At 38.2% G+C, this 14,718-nt stretch overlaps 1 protein-coding gene across 4 annotated transcripts in view; it reads left to right on the top strand.

The window, feature by feature from the left end:
• The window catches only part of cpeb4b (cytoplasmic polyadenylation element binding protein 4b), a 62,425-nt gene that overhangs the window by 24,647 nt on the left and 23,060 nt on the right, over nt 1-14,718 (top strand). The window contains exons 3-5 of one of the 4 annotated variants that reach the window (XM_057820337.1): nt 718-808; nt 10,798-10,848; nt 13,997-14,020. In XM_057820337.1, the coding sequence (XP_057676320.1) occupies nt 718-808; nt 10,798-10,848; nt 13,997-14,020 (166 nt within the window). The remainder of the gene's footprint in view (nt 1-717; nt 809-10,797; nt 10,849-13,996; nt 14,021-14,718) is intronic. The other 3 variants (XM_057820339.1, XM_057820338.1, XM_057820340.1) reach the window with 3 other exon arrangements.

Below are 14,718 nucleotides of genomic sequence, written 5' to 3'. Positions count from 1 at the left end.
AGAAATAAAAAGTGATTTCTGCTTTTACTCGAATGGCAATGAGAGAAGCAGTCGGAGTGGTAATGAGACGGCGTAATCATGTGGTGTTTTGACATGAGGCATTTAGCAGTAACTGTACCTAAAACAACTCATGTTACTCTCTATAATAGGGTGCATGTATCCAGATTTTTGCAACAACAACAAAAATCCCCAGCATGTTTACCACTTGCATAATTTTAGGTGGCGCTCAGAGTGAATTCTTATCATCCTGTGTTTTGACTGTATGTAAATTCATGATAAAAAAAAGTAGAGCAACAACATTCATTTTGGTGAAAAATCCTGTTGGTAAGCAACTTGGCTGCTTGAATGATACATTTTCCTAGTTTATTTTTGTCATTGGCACTGTAATTAAAATATTAGGAAAGTTTAGAAAACCCTTGTTTGGAGTACGTCCGTGCATGTTTTGAAAGTGTCCACATATTTTGTGTGTGTGGACTTTGTGCGTACCCAAAGAACAATTCTCACTATGGTTGGTATGCCACTGTTTGTTCCAAAGCTGTCGCCTAACAACTGCTTCATTTTCTGCCAACATAAAACACAAATTTTACAGGACCACAGCATACATAAAGACCCGTGTTAAAACCACACATGAAAAGACTGGTCTTGTCAATTTTTACACCTCTATAAACAAGCAAAAGTTTTGGCCATCTTTGAATACATTTGTTCTCTTTTCTTTAGGAGCGCACCAGGTCATTTGACAGCTTCAACATGAACACTCTTGAGAGTTCCCTGATCGACATCATGCGTGCTGAGCAAGACAACCTGAAAGGTAAATGAATACAGCATCCAACAATAAAATACTTACCATTCATTATATTTCATAAGCATAATTTTCATGGGTTTACATAGTACACTTAGGCTAGGTTCATACCGCAGGTCTTAATTCACGAATCCAATTTTTCGTGTTTTTCCGACTCGAGTGAGGCATTAACTTGACGGTCTGAACGTGACAAGCTATCGATCCATATAAACTGTGAATATAAGAGTAAACGGGGATTATTTATGTCTTTGATTTGTGTACTCTTTTTGGAAATCAAAATATGATCACCTTTGAATGACGTCGAGCCAGCATGTGTGGGCATTAGTTTTGATGCTCCTGTGCATGCGGGTAAGTTTCTTAAGCGCATCTCGGTCTACGAATTAGTGCGCATGCGTGATACTTGAACGGGCTCAATGGACAAAGGCAGTCTGAACTGGCAGGCCAAAAAAACAGATATGACAAGAAATCGGATTTGTGCATTAAGTTCTGCGGTATGAACCTAGCCTTAGTAACTCCCTCATTAGAACCCCCTGTACAGTTTTTTAAAAATTGCCTCTGATACCTCTTTTACCGATAGACTGGAAATTTGGGTGGACACAATACTCTCTTATATCAGCCATCATGAAAGGAAGCAGAAAAAAGTCATGCTTAAAAATGAACTGGGTGAACTCCAGGGCACTTGGATGAACTTCAACTAGGGGTGAATTTGCCTGTAAGGGATCCACTTCGAGAGTAAATTGTGAAGCTTTTATGCCGTGAAAGGTGGCCAGAGCATGGCATCAAAGTTTGGTAATCTCAAAGATCTGGTTTATGGCAACTTGCAATTGTATTGCTCGTCCTGTATTGAGCAGCAAGACTATTTTCACTTTGACGTTTATAAGTTTTATTTCTGGTTTTATAGTCGGCATGTTTCGTCTTTGTTATCACTAAAACCTTTTTTGGATTACCCATTTAAAAAAAAGTGCCGCACTCCAATACAATGTTTTTGCACGAAATAAAGTTTTACTATGAACATTTAGTTGAACTCGAAATTGTCGCACTTTTTGGCTATAGACAAGTTTCCTTAGCGAAACATGGGCGGTGCCATCTTGGAAAATTTCTGCTCCGAACTTCGTTTTGAAAGAACAACATGAATTGCGTTTGAAGTAGGCAGTGTGTTGATAAAGTTAAAACAGCAAAATCAAACCAGAAGAACCCACGGAATTGCTTAAATGGATTCAGCATGACGTAGATGAGACTCCAAGACTTTCTGTGCTGTGCGTGGAAGCGCTAATATATATGGTTTGAAGTGGAATGTTTTGATCGGTGACCAGCTAGTAGCTACAATGCGCCAGCGTGGATCTACCTTGCCATACGCCTTAAATCGAAACTAGCTGCAGACAAGAAGTTGAGGATGTGATTTAAACCTAAGAATATACCTAAAGATTGATTGTTCTTATCACTTCGTTGATCATTCGTGGACAAAATCATAACCTGTCAGCCTGTGTAGACGTGAGGTGTAGATTGATATGCCGGCCACTTGAGTGACCAAAATGAGGTGATTTTTACAAATAATAGTACATTTGCCGAATGCAGAAGGGCTGACACGGATTTTCTTGTTACAAGGACATACTACAAGGTATTTACATATAAACAAAAATAGTATGTAATTTTTTAATTGCAGATATTGATCGCAATAAAACATTTGGACAACATAATTCCTTTTTTTTTGTTTTATTTAAAACGATTGGTGCATGTGCAAAACAGGCCAATAATTCACAATTTATAAAAGTATTAGAAAATATTAATGGAGGTTGCGCATACGAGGAATGTGTAATCAGACAGCAGAGCTTAAGGGAGCCTCACCAAACTTTCACCTGACATTACGGAGACCCTTGGCGGCCTCCAGACGGGCTTTTTCCCCACTGTCCTAGGTAATTGCAGCTCTAATAGCGTATGCTAAAGTTGTTGCAGTTAAAAAGTTCGTAGTTGGATCTCAGAATTAAGCTGACGGTCCGTCGCGAGGCGAGCCACTGTCTCCCATCCTTTCGGCAGCCCCCGGGTAGTACACACGTAGTCTTCCCTCGCCTATCAGCGTTTTCCACCTGTAAACAAAGGAACAAAAAACTTGCAACACTTGCATTTATGCGTTGACGTAATTGTCTCATCCTACACGTACTGATTAGCAATAGGCTAGCAGCCACAGCAGTACAGCAGTTGTCGTAAATAATTTAAAAGATCATCATAATTACAATCGTCATCGTGATAACAATATAAAAGGCAACAAGTCGTTTCATGCGCAAGATTTTAGCTTTAGTATTTTTTTGAGCACCGGACACATGGAAATGCAGGGATAGGAAGAACATACTTTCCATAGCACAGCTGCAACATGGCTACAAAAACACCCGTTCTTTGTGGTGGCACGGACTTGGTTCCACATCTGCCTTCATTAACATGTTGTCCTCCCCTGTCGTGATGATGGCAGGTGGTTTGGACTTTGATGAGTAATGTTACTCCAGCTCCACTGTTGTTTAGGAAGGAAAAATTGTAAAACGGAAGTTGCGAGCAAAAATGCGGAAGGAAAACGGAAGTACCTCGGAAACTTGACTAAGATTTTTTCCCCTTACTTTTGGGTCTGTTTTCTTTACACAGGTTTTCTTTGAAATGCAAATCTAAAAGAAATCCATAGTAAATTGGCAAAGATTAAATTCTAACTGACTTTGGTTATTGATTACTAGAGAATAGCCAATGACAGTTATCGACTGACTTGTTATGCAACACAGCAAAAATGGGTTACTGAACATAGCCTTGTTTCATTTTGGAACTGACTGTAATTGCATATGACCAGGACATATTGATTTTTGGAGAGATACATGTTGTAACAAGTTCAGGTATTGATACTTGGTTCTCAAGGCATTAGTGCAGTTGAAAGGATTTGTGTCGTGCACCAGGGTTTTAATTAATGCTGGATAGGCTTAATCCTTAAAAATACTGCACAATCAAGTTTTTCCTGCTCGGTCATCACACTTGAATAGGATACTGTTTCTCTTTTCCAGCGGACTCCTATACTCAAATCTCATAGTTCTCGGCAACCTAAGTAATATTTGGTTAATAGCAAGGGTAGAAGATAATAAATTGCATTTACTTTTGTTTCTAACTACAGGTAGTTACCTCTAGTTGTAATTTATATATTATTTTAGAAAAAAAACATAAGTAATTTTGCTCAAGTAAATTTTTCAAACAAAAGCCTAGTTTGTGTTTCAGCCATAGTTTCACTTTAACAATGTTGAAATGAGCACCACACGACATTACACCTCTTATTTATTTCAGCCTCATACCAACTGTGCTCAGCTAGCTCCAGCTGTGCTCTAATGTTGTGCTGTCAAAGCCGAATAAATCTTGCCTTAATGATGTGAGAAGGCTACTCTTGTTCGCTTTGGCATGGTTAGACCTGCACATAGGTCTAACACTTTATATCTCCTATTAAGTATGTAAATCCACTGTTCATTTTGATTTCTAACCTTCATAATGCCTTGGGTCAGCATAATCATGCAAGCCGTAATGGCGGCTCACTAGAGATTGTTCAAAGCAGAGAGACTACTGGTGTCCAAGTACAGTGGTACTTCTACATACGATCCCATCGAATTACGATCCTTCCGATATCCGACGAAAAATTTTACTAATTTGTCTCGACATATGAGGACATGCTCGAAATACGACGATTTATGACAGCGTCGCAATTTCATTGTTTTCCCGCAATGAGAGAAATCAACATCAACCCTTCTCATCTATTTTAGATTCTGCACCTAACTAGCCATAAAATGACTTATTATGCATTGTGTGTTTTTTAAAATATTTATAAATAATAATATCGTTTGTGTTTGCATTTGAATAGGTGATTTATTAGGATGTATGGTCACTATATTCATCGTTGAATAGGGTAAAAAAAAAAAAAAAAACGGCAATAATATCGCATATCGGCAATAATTTATCAGACAATATATCGCCTACTAAAATTTGTTATCGCAGCAGGCCTACTATTATACCTGTACAGCTCTCTCACTCTGTTATCAGTCATACGGTGCATTCAGGAACAGCATGCAAAACACAACCGCCACATACGACCCGATTTGTTACATTATTATTCCGATTTTTATTTATAATACATTTGTTTTGCTATGTGTAATTGCTATTTGTAATTGTACCAGCAGTATTTTTTCAGGGTAGGTTTTTGGGCTGTGGAACAAATTAATTGAATTGGAATATATTCTTATGGGAAAATCCCACTTGAGATACGACTATTTTGACTTACAAACCAGGTCCTGGACGATATAAATCGTATGTAGAGGTACCACTGTACTTTTCCAATTTTTTTTTTTTTTTTTAATTATTATTAACAGTTGTATTAGCGAGGGTTTTTCTGGGTCATAATAGTTGGAGTTGATGACAATACACATGTGGATGACTGGAAAGAAGTAGCCTATTGCTCTTGTTCAGTCATCTTTAGGTGTCAACTAGCAGTACAACTCTTAATACGGGAAATTGAATTTGAATCGAAAGTGATTGTCATTATTTTGGGTCTTTTTTTGACTGCTAATGAACTTTTCAGTTATCTGTTAGACTTGTTTTTACTGAATGGGAATTGAGAGAGGATGAAGACTGATGCGTTAGCTTGCACCAGATGCTAGATGGCTTGTTGCCATTTGGATCACTGCCAATCAAAAAGTTGTGTTATATGCATGCTTTATGCTATTTAGCAAGAATGAGCATTAATTCGATATGGAGACTCCTACTTTAGCTTCTTTTGCACTCCTACTTTAGCTTCTTTTGCTAGCTAGCCGATCTATCCACGTTTGCCTGTCACATTTGATTAGATTGCAAACGCCTTGGAAAAAAAAAAAAATAAATAAGGGACACATCACTGGTAGAGCCGGCTGGCCTGATAACCGTCACCCTTGAATTGTTTTTTCGTGTGTCAAAAGTGATTTTTTTTTTTTTTAATTAGTATAATAATTGTACTCAAAACTGAATTAATTCGGTACATAGAGTGATAATCATTATCAGCAATCTATTATTAATACAAAATACTTGAATAAAATTAACATCAGTCAGGCTAAATTTAAAACTGGATAATTTAATCCTTAAGGTCCATAGCATTTTTTGTGTGTGTTTGGGTGAGGCTTTTTTTTTTTTTTAATGCTTTTTTAAAACGTGCAAATGATCCCTCCGAATATAATGTGGAAATGCAAACGAAATTGACCGAACACAAAAATCTACTACAAATAGTCAAAATAAAGTACACATAGAATCATCTTGAACATGCTTTTTACTCACGCTTCCCTCAAATTTCTTATCTCCCACACTCTTATGTTGTCTTCTGTTTTCCTAACGGCAAGTGACAGAGCCTCCTTGACCAATGAGATGAGCAGGATTTTCATTGTTCTGTCAGCTCATTGGTCAGAAAGCAGGGGAGGCAGGTGAATGCGCTTCCCGACATATTCTTGAAAAGCACCATACGTGTATTCGTTTGTTCTACAAATAAAACACTCTTTTCGATTTTCATGATGACACAGGTCAAAGTGCGTCATATGTAATCTTTATACAGGACGCGTACTTTTGTTTCTGAATACGGGACAATTCTGTTTTTCAAGAGACTGTTGGCAACCCCACATTTGATTGAAAACTTTATGGGTTTTTTAATTTCATACAACTATGGCAATATCGAGTATACCTGGTTTATAATGGTACTGGCCTTTAAAATTTACGGTACAAAGGGTACACAATTAACTACTTAATCACAGTGGCTTAAGAATGCTGTCCTATGGTTTCAATATGCATTTCCTACAATTTCTATATTCGTTTTTTCATTATAGATTTGTTAGGTTGGCTTGTCATGCAGAATGGTGGACCTGTATGCCTTTTTATGGTAGAATGGTTTTTCTGTGCGGCAGGGGAGTTTTATATATTCCATCTGTGGTTATTTTTATTGTAAATGATATTTATTGGAAATGCAGTCGGACAGAACGAGGTTTGAGAGGAGGAGACAAAAAAAATAGAAAAAAGAAGACACAACATAGCAAAGTAATACCATATATGAGAGAACTGTATTATTACATAGAGGTTTATATTCAAATATGTATTAAAATTGTGAAATAACTACTGCCTATTCCTAATTATGTTGCCTTCGTAAAAGCAGACAGATGTCATAAAACTAGGGCGCCCTGTCATGTTAAAATGTTTAAACCTTGTTTGCACAATTAGTTTTATGATTAGAACAGTTTGTTCCATAGTCAAAACAAATTTGCTTGAAATAATTTGTTCTATCACCAAAACAAATCCCAAATATGTGTAATCCTGAAGAGAAATGCATTAAGTTTTACTGTTAACCTTGAGTTTTATGCTTGAGATTAGTATTCAGTATGAAAAATAAAATTTCCAACATAATCTTGATGTGAAAACGTTGAACGGCAACAAATTCCAAAGTCAACCAGCTTTAACTATGTTAGTGCCACTGTACAAAACTGTGTGTCATCCAAAGGCGTAGCTTTGCATAGGATGCTCAAATTGTCCCCACCAACCTTTAACCTTATTTGCATTATGTAATGTGTTCAATTATATAGGTCATTTACATTGTCTTCCCATATGTTTTGACGATAGAATTGACCCTATCATTATTAAATGAATTATTTTCAATATGTCAGACCCCTTTTTCACTTGCTGAATGTGCTGCTCCATTTTTTTCCCTCAAACGCATGTTTGATTGACTGATGACTTGACCCACCCTCGACACACACATGCACGCGCACACTCCCACAGTTCAAAATTACGTTGCATGTCGGCATGCCCTCCTCTGCCCGCTTCGAAGATGAGGGTTATTAGAAGTTTTTTTTCGGCCGGCAGCCACTGTAAGTAATGAAAGTAATAGAGTTGGCATTACCATTACGATAAATGTGTGAACTTGCTAACCTGAGTAGGAAGCTGCTTAGGTACAGTAGAAGTGTCCTCCTATGTGCGTTTTCCACTATGTTAACGAAAATTAAACTGTGAGAAATATAGTAAACGCTGCTCCGCTGTAAGAAATGTAGTGTACCAAGGTTTATTTACACCCTTCTCCCCAGTTTTCGTTTTCATTTTACTTATGTGGTCTTAAAGCAGTCCAAAGGAGCTTTCATTTTTTGTGGAGTTTGGCTGTGCTTGTGGACAAAAACAGTAGTGTTAATTCTTAAGGAAGGCTCCATTTTGCATTCCTGGATAGTTAAGAGATGATTAACAAGTTTGTATTTCTTGTGTATGTTAATACAATTTGTGTTCAAATAATGCAATTTAAAATTGCTAATAAAATCCAAACATTTATTCTGGAAGTTTTCAAAATGTGTCTTCAGTAGTTTTTGAAAATAAAGGGTACAATCAAATGGTGTATCGCCTGAACCAGTACATATGCACTGCAAAAACCCACCTCCTTAAAACTGGGGGGGGGGGGGGGGGGGGGGGGGGGGGAACGAAAAAAAAAAACTGCCCTTGTTTTCAGTGTAATTCTTCTAGAAACAAGTGAAATTATCTGCCAGCGCTTCAAGTAAATTTTACTCCGATTTCTTGAAATAAAAATTGCTACCTGAAAATAACGGACTTATTTGAAACAAAAGTTTGTATATTCAATCTTTAAAAAATGCGTTTGTCAGAAATGTTCTTAATTCACAAATACATATTGTTCAAAACATTATTTAAAAGCATTTTTTTCTTGATCTAGGTGAAAAATGACAAACTTTTAGATGTATGGGCCTAATAAGAACAAATGGTAATATTTACTAAACGTAAGTGGAAGAATCTGACTCATTTATCTGTTAACTAACCCTTAACTCAACTTAAACTCAAACAAGATGAAAAAAATTATTCGACTAGATTTAAGAAAAATGATCAGATTAAGACGTTATACTGTAAGATTTGTCGTGTGAAAGTTAGTAAATGTGAATACTGATTTATTTTGGATTAATCATTTAGCCTATCAATTAATTTGGTTCATATTCGTAAGAAATGTAGCCCTGACCCCTGTTCAATAATTAGTTTGGTCTTATCAGTGTACCGTCCCCAGCAAAAAGTGTCGATTCAAGTTATGCTGTTATATCGTCACTACCAATGTTGAGACCAAACCTACGCCCTTGGTGTCATCTGTTTCGTGACAGAAATATGAGTATAAATAAGAATACAAAGCTGCCGCACATTTCCTCTCATTTTACCGCCTTAGTTATCTTCAGGCATCCTCGTCACATTTTCTCAACGACAGTGCCTCTTTCTCTGCTTCTTTCACATGATCATCATGCCTGATCCGGCCTCATGTTCTGCAAACAGTTGCTCAGTTTGTTGTGCCTTTTCTGCAAACGCATCCTGAATGTTTAGAATGTACCTAGTTGAGCACTTCCAAAGCAAGGCAGATTAAGCTACATAAGAATTTTCTCAAATTAGTGACTCCTGTTTGCCATGTCGTGCTTTCTCCTTGCTTCTGAGACCCACGTTCACTAACCAAATGTAGTAAATGCTTCAGACCGTGCATTGTGAGCAAAGTTTGAGAAATAAAAGCACATGGCTGTGTGTTACAACAAAAACTCAACTGTCGATGTGCCTTTGAATAGCTTCCAGCATTGTCTTGACCCACAGAAAGGATCCCTCTGTTCTGCCGACCCACCACGCATCCACGCAAACGTATGCTAACAAGCTCATGTGTGCTTGTTCATGCATGTATTTCAACAGTGAACATGTAAAGCAGTGGCACGCGAGGTGGGTTCACGTGGTAGGCACACCCCACCCTGTTGACACTGTGCGCTTTTTGTGCTAGACCTCATACTTCTCATGAAAGATTAAAATCCAATATGACCGGTTGTTCTCACGTGTTGCTATATGGCCCCACAGCTTTATTACTCAAGGGGTATTTTTTTCGTAGCATAGCCTTGTGTAGCTTAACTTCATGAACTTAACCTACAAGGAAAAAATGTTTTTGGTGACATCCTTTTGGACCAAGGGTGGTCCGTCCTGGTTTTTTAAATCTAGGTCTCGTTTTATGTACAGCATCTCTCACATACTGTCGGCCACCATTATCGCGCTGTGGGGGAGGAGCCGTCGAACTTGTATGTGACAGAGGCGTTGGAATGCACCAATCACAGGGCATTTGCTGTCCGTACAACAATGGTTGTACTATTTCAGCTTTTTCATCTCATTATCCCCAGCACACTGCAGAAAGCAGGGCTTGCATAACTTTGAAGCTTGTTTGGCATCACAACACGCGCATATGAGTGTGTTGTTTATGGGCTTGGCAAGTGGGACATATCTGACAGGAGGCCCGCAGTGTGAGAAGGTTCAGATTAGGAAATGAATGTCGATGAGAAGATGGAAGGAAGTTGGTGCACTGCACAATTATAGCGAGAAATATCAGCGTTATTATTATCATTATTTTTTTTTAATCACTATTGTAATCATGTTTCTAGATCACAATTACCAATTTAGAGGGGAAATCAATTTATTGCTGTTGTCGAGAAACAATATGTAAGCAGTTTTTAATTGTAAAATTAAACTTGAAAATGAATTGAATTGAGTGATAATAATAAAATCTTACCCAAGCAATTTTTAAAAAGTTCCATAGGCTAGTTGAATAACAGAAAGCTATTAAACAATTGTTTAATATCACTTGCCCTGAATCTGAAACAAGTCCAGACAATAAGTCTTCTTTTATACAAGAACTTGACACATTTTCCTGACAACCAGGGGAAAAAAAGTGAAATGAAAACCACTGTTTCGACCTTTGGAGGTTCTGTTGTATTCAATTGGAAAGCTACACGCCTCGAGTGGAACACCATTGCCTGGAATGTTAAGATTTTTCAGTTAAACAAGTTGGACAGACATGTCTGGGACTGTTCAGTCTTGGTGGAGGTCTTTTGTAATAGCTATATATCTGAACTTTTAGTCCTTCGACACTGGAGCGACTATTAAAAGGGGTCGTGATGTTAAATACTGTGTGTCTCCCTGTGCAGGTCGTCTGGGGTTCCCCCTTCCTGGCGGGGACAACCCACTGCCCCTCAATGGTACGTATCTCGACCAACTCAGGTTTTGGTTTACATGGACCTGCCAACATTTGAAATTAAGAGTTCCAATGTTCATGAGTGGTTCAAATATCATCCATAGAGGTTATCACGAAATATTAGCATGGGAGGAGAGCAAGCTATGCAGTTCTAAAAACAGCACCTCAGATAAACTGAGAAAAAGCGGTTAAGCACAAATGTTCATAATATGCAATAATAAACATTTTGATTGATTGTAGTTTTCATTAATTTAAATCTGACCAGGTCGTCGGTAGGTTGCTGCGACTTAAAGGGAACCTTGGACTTAAAGACTTGTAGGCTCTAATAAGCCACAATTGTTCTTTTACTAAAATATGAATAGAAACACATAAAATATTGCCACTGATTTAAAAATCTATAATATTTAGTACATATTTTGACCTACGGAGGGCGCCATGTTTTAAGAACGCTCTGATGACGTAGATTGTCATTGTCACTCGACAAATACTACTGGGTTACTCTAATTCCTCCAACGCTGCGAGACGTCCAACACATGCGCTCATTGGTTAAAAGCGATGAGTATTAACTATTTGGGGTTTTTTTTTTTTTTTTTTTTTTTTTTTTTTAGCTTTTCATTGTCTCAAAATACTTTTTGCATGTGTTTCCCTCTCATTCTTTTAAGCAGTGTATTTTCTTGTGGTAGCTTTAAAGCAGATTGTTATCTGTTCACCACATTAGTCATGTAGCATATTTACCCTTATTTGATATTACTACGTTTAAGTGTTTTCTTAAGGCATTTTTAGTATGTTCTGTCCGTATGCATCTAAACAAAACAAGTTGAAAGCACACAGTAGTACTTTGGGTGTCGAATTCGCCTCTTTTAGGACGTTTTGCCAGACTACCACATTGTGGCAGAACAGTTTTTTTCCCCCTACACATGTCGTCTCATCCCGTCTTTCCTGTTCATTCTGCTTTTGCTGCTCGTTTTGTGAAATATCGACAGGGCTGTCATGCTCATTTGTGTTCCTCTCAGGTTCAAATTGAAAGGGTTGAACAGATTATATGTTTATGTCGCTGGAGTCATACTGTAGAAGCCCAGCAGCGTAACCATGTGACGTCAACAACAATGGCGACCGACTAGTTAAACGAATTTTACAAATTGTATAAAAACGAAAACATCAAGAGGGGTTTCAAGATAAAATGATTTTAACTCATAACACCGTTTATCTTTTAAGAACTACCAAGTCTTTTTATCCGTGGATCCTTTCAACGTTGTTATCCTGAAACTGGACCCTTTGCCGGTTTTCAATGGTAGCAAAAACAAAGACCATAATTATGTCTTTCAGCATTTGAATATACAACTACTTTCACGCTGTCCTTTAAACGTCTGTTTTTGCTTCTTGGTCTCAGGGTCATGATTTAAACTGGTGAGATGAGTAGTTTGTTCACGATCCTCTGGTCACATGGGTGGATCACATGATCAGGAGCTGTCATGGAGCCCTGAGACAGATGGTGCCAGCGGATAGGCAGGTCTTGCAGGCTGCACAGATCCCTCCCCTTGCTCTTATTTCCCCTCCTGTCGCAGTTTTTTTTTTTGCTTCTGCATCTTTCCAATCTATTTTTCCTCTCTTGTGCACATGCTTATCTTTTTATAGAACCCTTGATTTGTTTCAATCTGTTTCCTACTTTCGCACTCTGTCTCTCTCGCTCGCTCCCTCCCTCCTGCTTTGACCTTCCCCCAGAGTTAATGTCCATCTGGGTTGGAAAGTTCACTGTGGGCACTGGGAGATTAGTGCTTGTGTGTATTTTCCTCTTCATCCTCTCTCCGTTGCGACTTGTTTTAGATGGCTCGGTGCTGCAATCTCTGCAGTGTCTACTGCATTGTATACATTCAGAACAGAATTATGGGACACTATTGTTCTCTCAAAAGATGTCTGATAAGCGCTTTTGTTTCCCTGGAGCTCTGTAAACGCAATCGTCATTTATCAAGCACCAACTTGATAACTATTACATCTCATGGTGAAACCTACACTACTAGGTTTGGACATAGTTTCTTATTCAGTAGCATGAGATATGGTGACCAAACTTGTTCTGGGAACGTATGCATAGTTAAACCAAAAGCTATACTCAGGATCCTATGTGATGTGTTTTTTTGGGGGGTCTCTCTGTGACTTATGCATTAAGAAAGCACAAAAACCTTGGCTAATCAAAAGATTGATAATCAAGTCAAGGAAGTGTTATTGAAATTATTCTTGTCTGGAAACTTAAGACTTTATGTTGTTTTGCTTTTACCTGGGAGGGAACTTTTAATGTTGCTAATGCGACAGTTGTTCCTATTCTTCTAATGCTTGATCCCTGAACCTTTGTTGCTCTATTCTGTTTCTCTATTGCAACCCAGCTAGCCGAGACAGGTGGTCACCCCAAAATGCTTGGGTTCTGTCTTTATTTTGTTTTATGTTGTATTATGTCGTGTAGCATTGCCAATGTTCTGATCGAGATATGGTAGAATTGTATGGCAGGAGACCGTGCCATCATGTGAGAGCAAATTTGTTTTGAAGTCTTATCCAAGACTTCGTACGATATATGAGTCACTCACAATGGGTGTCTTTGAGACTTCCTATTTCTTTTTCCAAAAATCTGAGGGTTTTCCCCATGTACATAGCGTACACGGAAACAGCAAAAAATATCAGCTTGCTAACAGAACAGTGGAATTATTTTTGGCTAGTAATAGCTTTAAATGAGAACATGGTGGCGCGTCACATAGCAATATGGTTCACATTTCTGAAGGGATGTTGTTTTAATTGTTATTTTACTATGACAAAGTGGACATGTTAAGCTTAACAACATCCAACTACAGAGAAATAATACAAATTACAAAACTTAAGTATGTGCATTTACTGTGCATTTATCCCCCATTCCCGCGCGAAGAAAAATTTGCTAAAAGTTTATCAAATCATTCTACCTATACATATTTTATAGTGGTAAAGCTATTTTAAGTGTCCTTATTTATGTACATGAGACAACTAATGCCGCTGTAGTTCCATAACTTATAAATAAATAACCATGGTGGGCAATCCCTTCCAGTGTCACACAACTAGCCACCTGGCATGCTTACTTCTACAATGAACTGTGCATCCTCTATAATCACCCTCTTCTTTGACTTCACATGCAGCCAGGAGTTATAGCAGGAGACGAGGTAACGACATAATCACGCTATGGATCCGCATAAAGTCCACGCTATCCATCTTACTTTTGCTTTGTATTGTGCAGCCATTTTGTTCTGCTTTTATTGGCTTTTAGTTCAACGCTCATATCAGTTTCCAGTGATCCACCGTATGCATGATTGTCCAAGTGTCAAAGTTTGCAGTGTTTGCAAGCATAGGATCGACTGCTTAACACATTTATACACATGCACGTTATGCAAGGATATTGGAGCTTTAGCTTGCTAGCATTTAGCTGAACTTTAATGAGGCAAAGAAACACTCGAATCCAGGCACATGGTTGGACACACAAACACACACGCTACAGTGCAGCGCATTTTGTAAGCTGGGGCTGAGCTAACTCCATGGCGTAAATCTTTATAAAGCAGCTCAGGGCAGGTTGTATTGGAGCAGGCATAGGCAAGGGAGGGCTTAACCCCTACATCACACCAAGCGCACACATGCAATCCTCTGTCAAGAAATTGACCCTCAAGCCGTTTTTGCATTTCATGTGCATGCTTACTCAGGTGAAGTTGTCAACGGCATGGAAAGGTTGTACAAAAAAACGCATGTCCTTTTTTATTTTCCTTTGCTTGATGACGTTGCAGCAATCTCAAGACCTGTCGTGGCCCGGTATATCGCTGATTTTTCTTTTATACGTGGCAAGACTCCTCAAAGGTTGACTCAACCACTG

Source organism: Corythoichthys intestinalis, chromosome 18, assembly GCF_030265065.1.
Source record: "Corythoichthys intestinalis isolate RoL2023-P3 chromosome 18, ASM3026506v1, whole genome shotgun sequence".
In the NCBI taxonomy this organism is placed as follows: domain Eukaryota; kingdom Metazoa; phylum Chordata; class Actinopteri; order Syngnathiformes; family Syngnathidae; genus Corythoichthys; species Corythoichthys intestinalis.
Note: the sequence above shows the minus strand (reverse complement) of the source record. Positions and strands in the feature narration are given on the sequence as shown.